Genomic DNA, 18,024 nt, shown 5'->3' on the forward strand with positions numbered 1-18,024 from the left:
AAGATGCTACCTTTGTGATTTATTTCAGCTTGAAACAATTTAACTGTGTTCATTTATTTTATTCAAATACAAAAGGTTTCCCTTTTGGGAAGGAATCTAGCATTAATATTTAAGTATCAGCTCAGTATTTTAATTGCTTAAATTATATATGAACTCATTTTAAATGTGTGCAATAGCTAAAAATTTGAGTGCTTAAGTAAGTTCAATATTTAAACCTTATCAGGTTGAGGTCACTAAAAAAAACCGAAACCTCTAGCATATTATTTATTTCCTTTCTGGTTCTTCTGTGCACATGTCCTTTCCTCTCCACCTGCAAACAGAATGTATAAATGCTGCCAGCTGTCTTCCAGACAGGTCTGTCCAACTGCAATGCTGCTTTCTGTCTAGAGGAGAAGAAACTAAGGCTGAGACCCTTGTAAATGAGATGCACAATGGCCAGAGCTTCACAGCTGACTTGCTGGTAGCCTCCCAAGACCTGACTGAGCACAGGAGCCTGGTTCCTCGCTTCCCACTGATCCAAACAGAACAGATGGCGAGCAGCCATGAACCCGTGCACAGAAACAGCTTATGCAGGAGAGGCTGTACTTTCCTGTACTGATGACAGCTTAGAACAGCAGTGATTCTGACTTTGTTTGCTGGAGCTGTGAATAACTTAACATCTTCTGGGAAAAGTATGAGATCGGCCTGTGCTGATGAGTACTGCCAAACTCCCGTCTCCTCTGTCTGCACAGTATTTGCAGGCAGCAAAAGTCAAAAGCCTCTTTTGCATCCCTTGTATCTCAGACGTGGGAGGGCTCACAGCCATGCATTTTACATCAGGGTCAGAAGTCAGCTCTTCGGGCAGATGCAACTGCAAACTAAAGCAAATGGCAACTGCAAGCACACATCCAGCAGCTCCTCTGGGCCCACTCCAGCAGGAGCAGTGGACTTTAGATTTAGGCTCATCTAGAATATCCCACTCCAGGCACAAATCCATGAGTCATCTCTGAAGTACAAACACCTCCACTTCCATGTATGCCACAGTTTCCATGGCCAAAGTGGTCAGGCAACAACACAGGAAGACTGAGCTTCACAGAAGGGAGCAGACAGAAATTGTAGGCACAAGTAGTGACAACTGCAGGAAAGTGAAGGTCTCTGAAACATCTACAGCAGACCACAGTAAGTTGGCTGCATGACATTTAAAAGGCATAAAACATCAAGCCAATAGGTTTTAAATTAATGTGTTAAAAGGCACTGCAATATCAATGAGAATTTAAGACAATTTGACTATGTCCACACACAGCAAGGCCCAGTGCCAAGTCAAACCCTTTCTCTCCCAAGCCGTTGGTGATAAAGTCGGATGCAGGTGGAGGTGGGTGGAGGATCAGAGATACCCTTGGCTCCTATGGCATGAATGCCTTTTGGATGGTCCCAAGATAAACAGGAGGAGAAGGAAGGCTGGAATCCCACAGCAAATCCATCTGACAGGCTGCAGAGGAGAAGACACGACTGTGTAGCTTGGGGGACATACCCCTGCCAAGCCTGAGCCAATTAAGCTTTGTTAACCTGCAGAAAGGCACCTAAACGCCCTGCAGCCAGCAGCCTCACAGAAACCTTGAAGGTGTCTGCCCCTGCTCCTCCACACAAGGCTGACATGCCCTCCAGAGCTCTAGCATGCTGAGACAGGGTATTTCAGCTCAGCAAATAATACAGCAACAATAAATGGCATCAATTATTCACTAATGGAATTATGTCTGGTAAGTCAAACAGAATCTATAATCTGAAAAATCTTTTGCTTTAAAAATGCAATGATTTTTTAATTGGTTTTATATTCCCTGCTATGATTATTCAAAGCACTATATACAAAGGCTTTGGGAAAAGAAGTCACTTAATCTGATTAAAAGGAAATCACCTACCAGCTGGGAACCTAGCAGCTCTCACATCTTCAATTTATTTGTATAACCTCCACCTGTAAAATACCCTTCCTAGGATATTGATAATGCTGCAGTCCCCGCATTAGCTGTTTGCTCAGTTTTACTTCTTAAAGCAGGCAAAAAGATTGACCTGCAGTTTTCAAAAATGCTTCTTAAAATTAAGAAATGCCTGTGAAAATTAAGTCAACATTACACTCACACAGACACTTGAGGCAAACTATTCTGTTCCCACCACAAACAGGAATCATTACTCTGTAGACATGACAGATTTCTTCTGCAGCATCAGGAAGCTGCTGCCTGTAAAGAAGAATCTGATGAGGTTAATTAAATTAGCCTACCCATTTTAATTATTTTGGCACCACATCTCAAGTGAGAAGCAGCCAAACAAATTTGTCTTGCTACAAGTTCCTGTGTCATTTTTGCAGCGTTGCAGGGTACTCTAAAATCTATTTGCAGTCTTCATATGCATCCCTGCTTCTCTTTTCCAAATGGGATATATGGACACCTGAATCTGTAACAAAGGGCAAGTAAAGGACATGAGAAAAATCTGTTAGTTCTGTTTTTCTATTCCCTTCCGTGAGGATTGTTTCTTCAGCAAACTATAGCTCTATGCTGGCAACTGGAGCACCGTTTCATCACCTTCTGTTTAACATCTTAGATCCGCCACTCCTGACTTTAATGGCTCTTAATGTCTCAAGAGTCTTTAATGACTTGCCTGTTGTCCAGCCTCTGTGTGCACTTGGTGGAGCTCTCATACTCAACTTTCTCCCCTTGGGTTTCCATTCCTTGACTTTGAAGGAGAATTTCTGCACCAGCTTCTGAAGATGCTTTCCTAGCCAAACCTTTCCTCTCTGTCAGTCAACTCCAGTTTCATCTATAAAGCCCTTCTGGACATTCTGCTCCCCTTTTGACTGCCTCAGTTGAGTGAGGCCTTTACATTACCTGAAAACACCTCATCTTTACCTTGCTCCTCTTCAAGTCAGCTCTCTTTAGATCCTCCCTACCCCTTAAACAAGATACATTCTATTATGTGATATTACACGCATGCCAGTCAACTTCATAATTGCTCTTGTACTTGACACTAATCACAATTCTGGCCATTCGTGCAATAATTCTATGCATTGCTTTGAAAAAATGCCAGTCTACGTAAGTCAGCAAAGACACCAATTTTGCTGGTTTATTGTCCTAGTAGCCCAAATCTGTCTTTATCATCAGTGTCAACACCTTCCATGCACTGCTTCACACTGCTCTACATAACTGTCTGCCCAATTTCCCTTCCCCTTTTAAGAATGCTCACCAGCACAGACATCCTTATACCAATAGCCAGCAAGACCCAAGACTACAACACCCCTCCAGACACTGCTGCAGAGATCCTGTCCACAGAGCATCCTTTGGGCCCTTCATCCACTCCCCCCACCTCAGCTCTAATCTACAGCTATAACGCTTTTCCCACTTCCAGATGTCCTGCAGTTTACACTGCAGTGCAGCTGCCCACAAATAACTATTACATTAATTTCTCCTTTCCACTCTCCTTCATCAAGACATAAGTGTAAAAAAAAAAAAAAAAAAAAAAACAAACAAACCTCTGAACTACAGCACCAGCCTGTTACAGCTACTGTCACCCTATGGAAAATATGCTGACGTTTTTTCTTTGTGCATTTGCCTGTCTGCATCCACCCACTCTCCCTGATCTTCCACTAAAACTATACAAACATTTAAAGTTCAGAAGTCTCTGGAGCATCTCTGTCTTCACAATATATAACATTTAGTGAAACCCCAAGCAATCAAACAACAGTCCTTCAAATCTAAAGACCTTTCAGAAAAGGAGTCAAATTATCAATTTTGCTCCAAGCACTGATATCACAGAAACAGAAAATTATTTCACACACAATGTAGTGGAAAAAGCAAAAAGAAAAAGAAATCAATAGTTTGCTCCATGCAGCGACCAGAATGAGTATTGAAGGTGAAAGCCAACTACATGATTACGTACTTGCAAAGAAACTGTAATTTTACTTTACGTGCATTTTTTCCTCTTCATCTTATTCTCAACACATACTGGCACAATCAAATGAAATGAAAAAGAACCACCTATTCACTAGTGGTTATATTTAGCAAGAGGCAGTCTAACATATTAAAGCATTTTTCCCACCAGTACTGAACCTAAATTGACACTGTCAACAGCTGCTATTAACACAAGACATTCTGCAGAGTCAAAGAAAGCAGATTTTAAATATATATATATAATTAAAGGTAAACTACCAGCTGAATGATGCTACAACCATCAGCATGTCACTTCTACAGTCGTGTACTTCTGGTAAAGGAATTGCACAGGCCCTTGCTTGCAGCCAGGTGCTGCTGCCTGGCATCAATGAATAGAGACCGTTCAGTTACACTGATTGTGGATCTCACAGAGGGTTTCCATCCAGGCCAGTGACAGCAGTTTTGAAAAACAGGAACACCATCACCCTTAGCAGAGTTTAGACCAAGATGCACTGTTCCCAAACCACAATACCCATGACTGCTCTCACAGGGCAAACAGGGTTCTGGACACAATAACCACAACAAAAAGCTAGAGACTAGTGCAGTTTAGCAACCTCCGTTTATACTTTCCAGCCTAGCAGAAAGAATTCAGCCCAGAACCTGGCAGTTCCCAGAGCAACACTTCTCAGCCTGGGATGTGACATGTAATTGTTTTTAAAAGATGGCCCAATAATTTTCTCCTCTGTTCTCAAGAAATGCAGAAATTAAACTTAATACTGGCCACACCAACTGAAGTCAGTAATTTCTGTTTGTACCTGCAGTGTTGAAAAAACTGAAGACCTTGAGGACAGCAAGATCAGTGGAAGCCCTCACACGTGTAAGTATAGCACACACACAGTGCGTAAAAACAAGTTAACATTCTTCAAAGTCCAATATTTACCCTTACACACACACCTGGCTGTAACAGACTGACACCACTGTGTAGCACTGCAGCTGACCTGCTTGTTTGCCCAATGTTTTCCAAACTCACATCTTATTTGAGAAATACAAACAGTCTCATGAAGTCACTCCTTTGGGAGGGCAGAGCTGCATGCAGTAGACATCACTTCAGGCTCAAGTACAGATGAACCATTATCCAGATGAACTGTCTACCCTGGAAGGAGAGATTCTAATGCTTCTTTGAAGTGTTCTGTTACTATTAGTAGGTTTCAAAAGCAGATGTAAACATGAACCAACTCCCACTCCCTTCCACTGCCAGAATAATCAGAGATTATGTACTCAGGAGAGCTCTTCCCAGTTAACCCTATATATGATCATATGTCTGGCCAGCATAACTTTTTCAAGGACCTTTCAACATACAAAACATCATCCAGACCTAAAACTCACCACAGACCACATCCACAGTTAAGAAAATCCCTTAGCATAAGTAAAAGACTGGATGCTAGAACAATGCCACAATGCCAAAGTCATTATTATCTTTGTGAGGTTTCAACCCGATCAACATTTTCTTTTTTTTTTTTAACAAAAGAAAACATAAGGACCCTTTCAAACAGCTTAAAGTCACACCAACAGAAAATTATATTGAGAAAATTCGTCCTGTAATCATTTACTAAGCAAACCGTATCAGTTATGATTTCTTTTTTATTTTTGGCAGAACAGAACAAGTAGTATATATGCAAAACAAAAAGCAGGCATCTAAAATGCTTGATTGCATGAGCATGAGGTCCAGATCCAAAAGTAAAAATAATTTTCTGTGACTTACCAGAATTTCTCTTTGACACGAGCTTCAAATTCATGCTGACTACAGTACAGATCACAAGGACCAAGAGAACAAGAGGCTTCATCTTTCACTTTCTGTGACAGCTGAAATGCAAACATAGTACAAAGTCTGAACCACAGCTTTTCACTACAACAAAGCAGCAACTACACGTAAACATTTCTCAAAGAACCATTACAGGGCAATAGCTTAATGTAACAACTTCTGGGTTTATGTTTATGCAGGAGTAGGAAAACATAACAGTTCAAAGTAACCATGTATGAACAATTTACCTCTGACTATCATACAAAAGGGTTGAGTTTTTTTAAACGACATCTCAAAAATATCACTTTGCTCTCAAAGAAAAAACCACAGTTTATTTGAAGTAGTATGGGCCTAATCTGGCAGATTTCTGTATTTTATTTAAGAGGAAGACCCTGATGGTCATAATTAACTTTGTCTCATACAAACAGGTCACACACTTAAAAATTCATACTGTTCAGGAAAAGACACAGAGTAAGTTATTCATGCAATCTCTCTTAGCAATCTTACTTTCCCCCTGGTGGCTTTGTAAAAGCTCCAACAATGTCTACAATTGCCTACAATTAATGCTGTTCCAGAAATTTGTCCTATACAACGAGGTGAAAAAAGGCAAACAAAACTCAGAAATCAATGAATGTAGGTCTCAGGAGTCTCTCCTGTGAAGTTTACTACTTACTTTATATTATTTACGTTAAAAAAGAAAAAGGGAAAATCTAGTTTAGAATTTTATTTCTAATTTTATATAATTACTGGAACTAATTCTATTTTCCTGTCCAAGTACCAGGCCATTCAAGAAAAGATAGCAAGAGCAAACTGAGGCTCCTTCTCTGCACTTAAAAACAGGTAGAAAAAAAAACCTGAATTCATCAAAGCCCATCTCTCTCAGAGAAAGAGAGATGCTTAATTATAAGCTAGAGTCCTCAAATACATGCTTAGCTTGAAGTCATGGGCCTTTAAGTGGCTTGATATATTTAAACTCCAGGAATTCATCTCCATATAAGATACAGACTTCAGATCAGGACCCTTATTATCAGATAAAGTGGACAGTCATCTAAATCACTGTGAAATTATTATTTGCACCAAAAGATTCAGCAAACATTTTACAGCAGTTTCAATTAAACAGAAATGCACAAAACTACCTGCATTAGCACTCAAAACTGAGGCCAATGAAACAGAATCCTCCTGCAAATGCTGTAACATATCTGCCCACCCAGCCCACTCAGAGGTCCCAAACCCTCAACTTCAGGAGCAGCCCAGACCCTTGCAGCTCTGAACATTTGCCCAAAATGACAAAGCAGCAAGAGGGTGCAGTGTCCTGCTGTTCACTGAAGCTTACTCGGTTTAATATGAGTTTATTACATCAAATATTCTTCCCTTGTAATTTTATTACTGGCCTACCATCGTGTGAAGAAAATGTAAGGAACCCTGTATAATCTTTTACACTACAGGAATTGTGCTGCTATTCAATTATTTCAAAATTACCCCTTAAAAATGAAGTTCTCTTCCTCTCACCTTACCATACTACAATCTATAAACAGGCAGTGGATTTTTTTTCCTCCCTGAATTCTATGGCACTTTATGCCTATTGATTCCTCACAGTAACGATGCTAAGGTATTTTCAAGGAATAATATGAACTGAAGGCTGTCTGACAGTGGTTAATGACAGAATTAGCGTTCATTCTTCCTTGACCTCTCCTTACAGTAACACAGTCCTAAAACAAGTAAGGCCATCTTGACAAGAGAGCTTAAAAAAAAGTAATTGAACTAAATCTTTTGACAGATAATTGTAATGATGATGTTATGCTAGAATGATTTTCAAGTATAGCTTTGCAAATTACTTTCTCCACTTTTCTCCCTTCAGTTATTGCAGCTGAAATATGGAATTCCTAGGTCCTTTTTCACATGGGTCTGTGCATGTCCACCCCAAACAAGCTACGCTGCATTAAATACATTTAAAAATTCAAAGCAAATTCTGCCAACCAATATTAATGCTAGGCAGAGTGGAAAATTCTTGGTTCTGTCAGCATCAATAGGAGTTTTACTTTTTGAAGCCCTGGTCTCACCAAGGCAGTCAGTCTCTGTACCTCCACAAATCAGGAAAATAGAGCAGGAAAAGGTCAAGAAAACACAGCACCACCCAGTCATTCAAAATCAAACCCAAAGCCTCAGCTTGTCACACCTGACACAATTCCCCTGATGCTGGCATGAAAATACACATCAGAGTCTGAGGTGTCACCTCCACCATGGTAGACATTCCACCAGGAAGTGGGATCAGTCACACCAGTGTGACCAGTGGGTCAGCTGATAGTCTGTCCTGAGACAGCAGCCAGCTACAGACAGTCAGGCTGTTCAAACTGCCCTATCAGAGATGATTTTAAACATTCAGGTTAACAAAGAACAAAAGATACAAAATAAGCTGTATTTCCCCCAGAAGAATGTCCAGCAGCCAGAAGGAAGGTTGGATTGGCTTGAAACTAAGTTCTAAATTTGCTCAGGAGATTTTTGGAGCTGAGTGTGCCAAGATTCTCCCCATGTGTCCCAACAGGACTGGTCTCAACTTCCTCCTCGGGCCCATTCACTCACCCATCAGGCAGCGGGATGGACTACAGACTCAAGCCAGCTCTGTGCATGGCTTCTGGGAATAAACGTGTAGTGGATGTCTATGGTCTGATGAAGAACATGAAGAAAACTGTGCAAGCTTGACGAGACACAAGATAGAATAAACCAGTCAAAGTTCAATGCCACTTCCCTCCAGGCAGGGGCTGATTTTGCCATTTGACAAACTTTCCCCTCACAGGCACTGAGCAGCATTTCCCTGAGGAGCCACTTACTCTGATGCTGCAAACTCCAAGCAAGTGTGAGTAGGTGCTCACAGCTGTAACAAGAATGTAATACTCTATTGGATATGCCTCATAAGAGGGGAACCAAGTCCACACCATTCCCAGAAGACTGAAGACATCTTACTCAATAAAGACAGAAATACCAATTACAGCCAACTTGCCAAAAATCATCAAGAGGAAGGAAGAGAGATACAGAATGAAGTGCTTGTTGACAAAGCTGAAAAGATCACTGGTCAGAGCCTTGTTGTGACCTGCCACGTTGTATTCGTGTCCAGGTAAGTAAAGGAAGGTTGCCACTATCAGAGGGAGAAGTGTAGGAGAAGCAAGGTGTGACAACTTAATTCTTCATCATTGCATTGCCAACAAGGTCACTCCTTCCCTCTTCACCCCATCTGTGCTAGACTAGACTTTGGACAACTGTCACAGTGTCCTGTAAGCACCCAAAACTACAAAGGGACCAGGCTGCAATGCAGCACAAATTTTGTTCTTCTAACAAAAACCATCCCAACTCCTCTGTTGAAATGCCCTTCACCTCTGTTGAAAAACTTATTTCTTCTACCTGAATCCTCAGAAAACAGAGCTTGGGAAATTGCTGTTACCCGTTTCCTTCATGTACTGCCTGCTGTCTTTCCAGCACCCACTTCAGCTCACATGGCTTCTGGGACTCAAAGGAACTTCAAGTGACAAGGTTAGAAGGAGGCACTTAGAAATGAGAAGAAAATCAGAGCATTAAGATTTTGCACAAAACCCAGCATTGAGATTCCCAAGTTCACGCTTTACTTATAATTTAGCTTTGCTCTAATTCATACCACAAGATTTGTTTATGCAGTGCTCCTTTTTAAAAGGAAACAAGAAAAGAAAAGCAGTGCATGTGCACTCAGGCACACATCTGTGCACAAGCTGAGATTTGCTGACACACCGTGAGGCTCTGTAAGTTCTGGTTTCTCCACAGAAGCTGTGATGCAGAAGGCACTCATTAAAAACAGCGACCCACCTCTTTAGTGATTTCCAATTGTCAGGTTTTGTTGCTCAGATATCTCACAAAAATAAATTACCGCTTTCACCCCCCAACACAAAGGATGAAACGGCAACAGTAATTCTTTCACTGTCTTTACAATAGACGAGATGGTGAGTCCTGTTCCTTTCTTTTCAAACCATTTCCCCACTCCACTTTTTAAGGCTTTAAATTTTAATATGAACTCACTCTCAGGTCTTCTCTTTTGCCAACATACCACACTGAGCTGTTAATTACTAAAAGATTTTCAGCCCATATAATATGTTGGTTGGAAGCAATCCACAATGGGCACCAGTTCGTTTTTGTTGATAGCTGAAACAAACAAAAGATACTTAAGATCAGAGATGCATGCTAGCTGAAATAATGTATCTTTAGCTCTACTTGATACAGGTCATGCAGCGTTCTTCGCTCTGCTGCTCAATGAGCATCAAAGAATATTTCATTTTGCCTAATTCATTGTGCATCTTCACCATCATAACCAGTCACTTAAGTTGTCTAAATACACAAGGAACATTAATTCTACAAGGCAGTGTGCATTCGGCATTTGTCTTGCAGGATTTAAGTCTCCACTGGACTCAGGTCCTTAACTACACTCACATCTGCCTCATTTTCCTTGTTCAGCTGAAATTTAAAGGGAAATTTTAAAATGAGGGAAGCATGGTGTGCCTGCACAACACAGTGCTTGCGTTATGCAAACTGGAAGTAAACAGCAACAATAAGACAACATCTAAACTGTTTGGGATTGTTACTGGCTCAGCAGTGTATCACCTGCATGACAGTAATACAAGGAAAAAGCAAGGTCTTGTCCTGACAAAGCAAAGGGAACCCACAGTTAAATACTGACAAGGTTATAATACTTACCTGTAATGATTCCCCTAAAGGCTGGGTGCAAAAGAGAAGGAAAAAAACCTAAAACTCACAGATTTTCTCTGATGTGAAGGGAATAAACTCAGAATTGTATCAGTTATTTCAGAAGAAACAAACAGCACCACCCCTTTGGTGCTAACACCAAGGTTTTGTTTGAAAAAATTGTAATGCTTCCACTAAAAGATTAAATATCTTCCAAATTGAACTATAGAAGATACCAAGTGCAGAATCTTAAAGTTTCAAAAAGCATTTTACAGTGTAACAGAGAAACAAAAAAAGGGGCTTTAGCACCAAGCACAAAAGAAAAATACTGCGGATGGCCAACACCCCATAACTTCCCCCATTAATATGTCCGGCTGCAGAGTGTAGAAGTGATTTTAGTTATGGTAAAGTGGCAGTCAGACTCAACACTGAGCAAACTGCTGGCTTGCCCTGCAGAGAAAACCCTGCAAGAATTAACACAAAAACCTTTTCTTACAAGAATTTTCTGATCCAACAGCTCCTTGAAATAGTGCTCATTTATGGAGGAAAAAAAGAAAAAAAAAGAAAAAGCAGGAAATGGAAAAATCCCCTGAAATATTCCAAGTATAGATAAAGATTACAATATCTATAGCATCAAAACACTAAAAAGAGTGATGAGCATACGATACATGCATGCATCTAAATTGCTACTAAGAAAATTCGATTAAAATCTAAGCAGCCCATCTTAACAGATTTGTAAACCAGAAGAACTAGGACTACTCAACACTGACTAGCAGATGGGAGTTCTATCAGCTCACACCACACACTGACCTCGATTCCCTAAGCAACTCACACAGAATTCAAGTTCATTATATCTTCAAACTAGATTTTAAATCCCTGAATCATACTCGCCCCTCATTGCAGCAGCTCCTGCACTCGGAAACATAGAAAGCAACTGTAAGGAGGAACGAAAATGACAAAGGAGTGAGAAAGTTGGCTACTGGTTTTTAAGCCTCATGCCCAGCTGCACCATCAGTGATGTACTGACTCAGCACTACCCTGGATTCTAGAGAGAACTACTGTTCAGCCTTAACTATTGCAATATTCTAACTGCACATCCTAGGATAGATGGATATGTGTGTCCAGTATCACAGCTTTTAAGTTCGAGCAGTCCAGGCCTTTTACAGACATTCAAAGTGAAATACATGTTGTGGGAGGAGGATTACAGCTGTACTGCAAGCCATCATGGTTTATGAGGTCAACATAATGGATCAATTAATTTACAGCCTTTTTTTCCCCCTAGAGTAGAAGATATTAATACTCTACATATATTTACTCCTGCAGATTGTGGTTTAATCAATACAGTACTTCAGGCAACATGAAGTACTGTAGGAAATGGAAAGACCCTCAGAGCCAGTTTAGGTTTACAAAATGAGGCTTAGCCTCTCACCACCTTGCAGAAGTACTTAAAAGCTTACAGAAAAGCCCACTGGGGGAAAGAAGAAAATACGAAGACAATCTACTCTTGGAAAGCTAAACATGTACACTAGCACTAAGGAAAGGGGAGAGATTTTAAGAATAATCTTAAATCAGCCTAAATCCTAGAATTGATGCAGTTACAGCAGGAAGTTCCCAATGAAGAGCAAGGTGCAGCAGTAATCACAGCCATTCGAGGGAAGAGAGGAGCCCCAGCCATGGGTAAACACATATGCTTCTCAAAGCTGAAAAGGTTTCTGGGCACTGCCCCAGGATGGCAAATTTCTTCTGAGCTGAGACAAACTCAGAGGCTACTCTCAGACCCAGCCCAGCCAGCCTGCCCTGGACTGTGGAAAAGCCCCGCTCAGGAAAAAAGGACTCTGACTCCTGTTTTTCAGATCTCTTGAGTGAAAAAAAAACCAAGTTGCTGATGAGAACTCTTAGGCTTAGAGTTACTGATAAACCCCGTAAATTCCAGAAAAACCGTGGCTGCACATGACTCCAGCTCTTCAGTTGCTGATATCCACAACAAACACCACTGCTCAGGTCATGGCCCTTTCCTCCTGAGTGCTTTAGATGGCCCTGCCAGCGATCACAGGTCTTCACCACAGAGCCTCAACTACAAAAGGAGAAGACATTTCAGATTAAAAGAGATGAGAAAAGACCATTCCCACCCACAACAATTTCACTCACTGCTCTCTGCTCTTATATCAATAAGGAAGTCTGTCCAATTCGCAGCTGCCTACACAGGAGCATTATTAAGCCAAAAGATTAGATGCTTTGCTGCTTTCATATTCATTCTAACCCTGCTCCCCAAGCAGCTTTTGCAGAAAAGCTAGTAAAAAGGGAGAGACACAGTTCAAAGGGAGGTCTCAATCCTGAAAGATAGCATATCCCTCCTCTTTCCCCCCACACCACTTCTCCAGTTCCCCCTGTGTTCCTCAAGGCTTGTTACAGAGGTGCTCAGCACCAACAGAACTAGATTTTAGACTGGGCTGCCATCTGCATGCTGAAATGTTCCCTGCTTTTACAGAGCCTTTAAAACAGGCCTCTTTCCAAGACCGCACAGCAGAAAGACTACAGCTGAAACTGTCAGCCGTATTGACTTTACCCCTGCTCTTATATACACCCATAGGTCTGCAATATTAACAAAGTAACAATATTTGCACTATTCATAGCAAATCTGGTCCACTTTCACTCCTGCACATTAACGAAACAGGCTCTGTGAAAATACAATTCTGCATGCAATGTGCTTAGAAATTCATTCTTTGATCTCATCTGTGGCCACACACTTCCCTAACTAATATATAATGCTCAAAGAAGACAGAATTAACAGGAAAAGATGACATACCAGCTTGTCAGGTTTCTTATAAAACACTCATCTAGTTTTCCACTTAGAAAACACAGTTCCAGATAAGCCAGACACAGCACTTTGCCGTCAGGAGAGGCAAGTTGCTTTCACTGAACTCAGCACCATCTCAGTTCCTTAGAGTGATAAACATATTCTTGATGAGGATTTTTTTTTCCCTTACATAACCAGAGACTGGACTTCACATATATGTATTGCCACATCTGTCTGAGTGAAAATAAGAATTTAATAAAGCAAGCAAAGAAACAACAGCCCCTCAGAATTTGAGAGCCATGTGAAACTGCTAATAGAATAGTACTTTGACACATTTTATGGAAATCTTGAAAACAATGGAGTTTTGTTCTGATGTAGCCAAAATAAAAGTAAAATACATATTTTATGTGCCCTGAATTATTATATTGCTCTGTCAAATAAACATCCTTGTTAATTAACTGTTACATAAAACAAAGAGAAGAGGGGTGGAAGGAATTTTCTGTAGTCCTTTTGGGGTGGAAAGGATTAGCCAAAACCCCACAGAAATTTCTAACACAGTCTCTCTCACCAGCTTTGTTACTGAATATAACACATCCTCAGTCCTCCACCAATTCCAAGGGGGTTTACCTGGATCTAGTACCAGATGCCAGAGGAAACCCTCACCATCAAAGCTAGCAAAAAGATTCTCCTTAATCTCATCAAGGGCAGGATCTCTTCTCCCTGTTTTCTTTTCAAGGCTGTTTAAAGAAAGATTTGGTTTTAGTTGGACATCCTGAAAAGCAAATTGCCTCAAAGTGCCTCTTTGTTTTGTGATACACTTTAAATGTTCACTTTCCCTTCTAGCACTAAAAGAGCTCCTGATAAATAGCTCAGACTCTCACTGTTTAAGAAAGGCTTAGAAATTAGGAGCAGACACAGTTTCCCATACAGCTCTTTAAGGCTGTTTAACAATTGTTCATAATTTAGCATCCCTTGATATTTTCAGCTTGAGCGTCAGTTTGAAGTGAGACATTACTCAGAGCCTGAATGTTTCAGAGAGCAGAAAAAGTCCATACACTATAAATGCTTTATTTGTACTTCTCACAGCGAGTACAACTTCCCTCAAACACACAGGTCAAGGCCACCAGCCCCAGCCATCCCTAGCAGCTTCCCACCTCAGCCAGCAGGGACAACTGGCTGCACATGCTCCTTGGAACTTTTCCTCCACCTCTGGTCCCACAAGGGCATCACAATTCAGGGCATAGAAAATGTTGAACAGCCTCTCCCTTCCAAATGCCACATAGAAGACACTGGTCTCCACAGCTTTAAGTGATTACTATAATATGTATTTTTCTCTCCCCAGGAAACAGCTGAGAACAGTCATGGAAAGAAATTACTCTCCCTATGCAAATCAACCAAATCCCCTTACAGGAACATCCCATCCAGACAGCCTGGATGCTCCAGTCCTCTCCAAGCAGGCAAAGCATCTCAAGAGGTACACGCCTCACATGCTGTCCCCATTCCCTCCTCCTTGTTCTCCAGCAGCCTATCTGCATCTCTGCTGGGTTCCTCACACACACACACACTGCCTCCAGCAGCTGCACGACACCTCCAGACACACACACTCCTAAACCCTCCGTGGCTCAAGCTTATCCCACAGTGGCACAGCACAACACCCACAAGATCCTGAGACCAGCAAGTGTGCTCCTACCTGCCTCTACTTCCAAACTCCTCTGCAGCCGCATCCAGGCTTAAGGCTGCCAAGTCCAGTTTCTTCTGAGGCCCAGGCCTCCAGCCTCCATCAAATCTTCCTCCTCCTTCTCCCACACCACCAATCCCTGCCTGATCAGAAGTGATCTGTGAAACAAAAACAGCCCTTCTGCTGAGCTCACCTTCACCATATCAGGCTATGAATGCCTCCTGATCCTTTCAGGCTCTTTTTTGATCTGACTTCTTTTTGGAGAGTGGTCAGTCCCCCCACATTGGTTTCCAACAGCTTCAGCTACTGCACTGCTTCAAAGTGCAACCACCAGACTGGCAGCTCTGAAAATTAAAAGGCTTTCCATTGCTCTGTGAGATACAGAGCAGTTCAGACAACACTGGCTGATGCCATTCGTGCACTGAGGCTCCAGTAATTGTGTCGCATCCACTAAAATTGACTCACGCTGGCTGAGTGCATTAATGTGGCACACCTGGCCTTCCTTCCTACCTCTTGTGCAAGCAAATCTTCCTCCCTTTTCCCTCCATCCCCCCCCCCATTTAACTGCTAAAGCATCAATCATCAAACAAGTTGAAGAAAAACCTCCTATGAGCTTCCAGGTACCATGAAAGGAAAAGGGTGTGCTGCAGAGAACTCTTGAGCCCTACAAATGGAACAATCAAAGATTCATCTCTCTCTCCTATGCTCACCTACAGCCCAAGTAGGTGGGAGAGTATAAGGAAGTCTTGCTATCAGCTAACAACCCTGAATGTTCCCAGCTAACCACCCCTCCCCAATGCCCAGGAGCAAGCAAGAAGTGCACGCACACCCATACAGACAATTCTGTCTATGTGCTTTCTACCCTTGGTCACCAGCTAGAAAGCTTTAGTTCAGGAGAGGAAGGTCTCCCTTCACAGACTCAGATCTGGAGCATGCTGGAGGTGCAAGCTGCTGCCTAGCAACACAAGCACTCTGCAGGGAGGTCGGCCCAAGCCCCCGTCCTCCCACTGCAAGAGGTCTCCTGTGCCCAGAGAAACATCCTCAGAAGGGTACAATCCTTAGTAATTTCTCAGAAAACCATCCTGCACATCACCACTTACAACCCCTGATGAATCACGGACTCGCTCCTGAAGACCACTGCCTGTGTCTTGGTGAACTGCCAGAACTCTCCACTTCTCATGCCCACTGCACATGCATTACACCCCGCTGGCTTAGGGAGCCCAAAATCCCAAATCCCTGCGTGTCCCACTATCTCTCCTGCAGTCAACTCCACTGCAAAGCAAGCGCTTCACTCGCTATGAGCTTCCACCCCAGACTTACCTCCTGCCTCGGGTATGGCATGAGGAAAGCTTTTCAGACACCATGTCCCCATCAAAGCTGGCCCGCTCCTGCCTCCGGCGGGAACCCCCTTCCCATGCACTACACAGAAGCAGGGCAGGCAGTCACTTGCTCTTACGGACACCACAGAAAGCCACGCAGCTGCACAGGTTTAGCCCTGACGAGAATCAACGTCCCCTTTTTGGCACGGACAGGAAGCATTTGGGGCGAATGAGTGCCTGTCTCGGGCGTGAATGCAACAGCCACACTCACACAGTGCCTGGGCACCGTGAAACTGCTCTTCCTCGCAGCCCTTCCTGCTCCCGAGCCCACAGCAGCTCACCTCGCCTGCCTCCACCACTAACAATTCCCTGAACAACCTCAAACCTACCTGCACTCTGGTAGTAATATTGTAACATCCATAGACCAGACACACAGGCTAAAAATATGTTATTGTTTTATAAATAATCAGGATAAAAAAAAGAGAGTATTAACACTGCCGAGGAGCACTACAAAGTCCTGGCTTCTACCACAGTTGGTTTTCCCTCACGGTACAAACCAAGTTTAGGTGTTAACCCAACAGCCGCAGAAATTGCCAAAAGTACACAGACCTTACTACAACTTTGAGAAACCGCAGCTTACAGCATTTTCCACCAGAAACTTTTGATTCTTTGCGTCCTAGCAGAGATAGCAGTCCAGGGACAGGCTCTCTGAAAACAGCCGCTGAATCCAAGCCACTTGAGAAATGTTTGATGCCTTTCAGCAGATTTCCATCAGACTCCAAAGGAAACCAGAGCAGCTTTATTGTCACTGAACGTTCAGAGGCAAACAGAGGTTTCAAGTCCCACTGTTCAGCACCCACCACGGTACCCCCGAGCAGCCAAACCTCCAAAGCACCGGCACCTCTTCAACAGACTCCACCGAGCTGCAACATCCCAAAAGGCACCTGCTCCCGTGGTTTTATTTTAAATCCCCGGCAGTAACACTTTTCCCGGGAAGCCCCGCACGCGTTCGCGAGGCTAAGAGACCCTCGGTACCAACCGAGACCCCCCACTTCGTGACAGAAAATATTCCAACAGCAGCAGGGCTCGATACAGTGAGCGGCGGAGCGACCGCGCCGGCACAGACGGCTCCGGCCCGGTGGATCCGCTCCGAGACCGGCGGCGCCGGGACGGAGAGCCGGAGCTGCGGCGGTCCCTGCCCGGAGCCCCTCGGGAGCGCCCCGGCACCAGCGGGACCCCGGGCTCCCTCCGCCTGCCCCGGAGCTGCGGGAGGGACGCGGCAGTAGCTGCACTTCAGCCTCGTCCCGCGCGCGGCGGCACCGAGGAGGGACGAACTTTTCTTTTTCCGAGGGAATTTTTTTTTTAATAAAAGAAGAGAACTACCACGAGAAGCGCCGCGCGCGCAGGGCTCACCTCCCCAGCAGCTCCCCTCTAGGGCTCCATGCCGGCGGGCTGCGGACGTCCTCCGCCGCGCTAGCAGTGGGAGAGCGGCTGCCGACCGTGCTGCGCCGGGGCGGGCACGGCCCGTGTGCGCGGGGCGCAGCTCCGGGAGCGGCCGCTGGCGCCGGCCGGGTCGGGCGCAGCCGCTGCGCGGGGCGCGGAGCGGGCCCGGAGCCACGGCCCCGCGCGCGCCAGGTGCGCCCGCCCGCCCCGCGCAGCGCGAGCAGCAGCGCCTCCTGGCGGCCGCGCCTCGGCCCTGCACCCCCTGCCCGGCACCGCCGCGGCCCCGCCCGCACCGCGCCCGGGGCGGGCAAAGGAGCCCCGACGGGGAAGGGACCGCCAAAGGACCCGTGCGGCCGCGCACGTGGCTCCGATCTCGGCAGAAGAAATGGCCA

The 18,024-nt window shown here is 43.9% G+C and overlaps 1 protein-coding gene across 7 annotated transcripts in view; it reads right to left on the reverse strand.

Annotated features, from left to right (window-relative positions):
• Window positions 1-17,760, reverse strand: part of IL1RAPL2 (interleukin 1 receptor accessory protein like 2) — a 393,260-nt gene extending 375,500 nt beyond the window's left edge. Inside the window, exons 1-2 of one of the 7 annotated variants that reach the window (XM_048318818.1) lie at window positions 17,603-17,760; window positions 5,656-5,756 (exon numbers count right to left, since the gene is read on the reverse strand). In XM_048318818.1, coding sequence (XP_048174775.1) covers window positions 5,656-5,737 — 82 coding nt within the window. In that variant the 5' untranslated portion in view covers window positions 5,738-5,756; window positions 17,603-17,760. Of the gene's footprint in view, window positions 1-5,655; window positions 5,757-14,882; window positions 14,970-15,063; window positions 15,160-16,798; window positions 17,062-17,602 lie in introns of those variants that run through there. The other 6 variants (XM_048318816.1, XM_048318811.1, XM_048318812.1 and 3 more) reach the window with 6 other exon arrangements.
• Window positions 17,761-18,024: the final 264 nt, after the last annotated feature.

The sequence above is a fragment of the Corvus hawaiiensis genome, chromosome 14 (genome assembly GCF_020740725.1).
Source record: "Corvus hawaiiensis isolate bCorHaw1 chromosome 14, bCorHaw1.pri.cur, whole genome shotgun sequence".
NCBI lineage: Eukaryota > Metazoa > Chordata > Aves > Passeriformes > Corvidae > Corvus > Corvus hawaiiensis.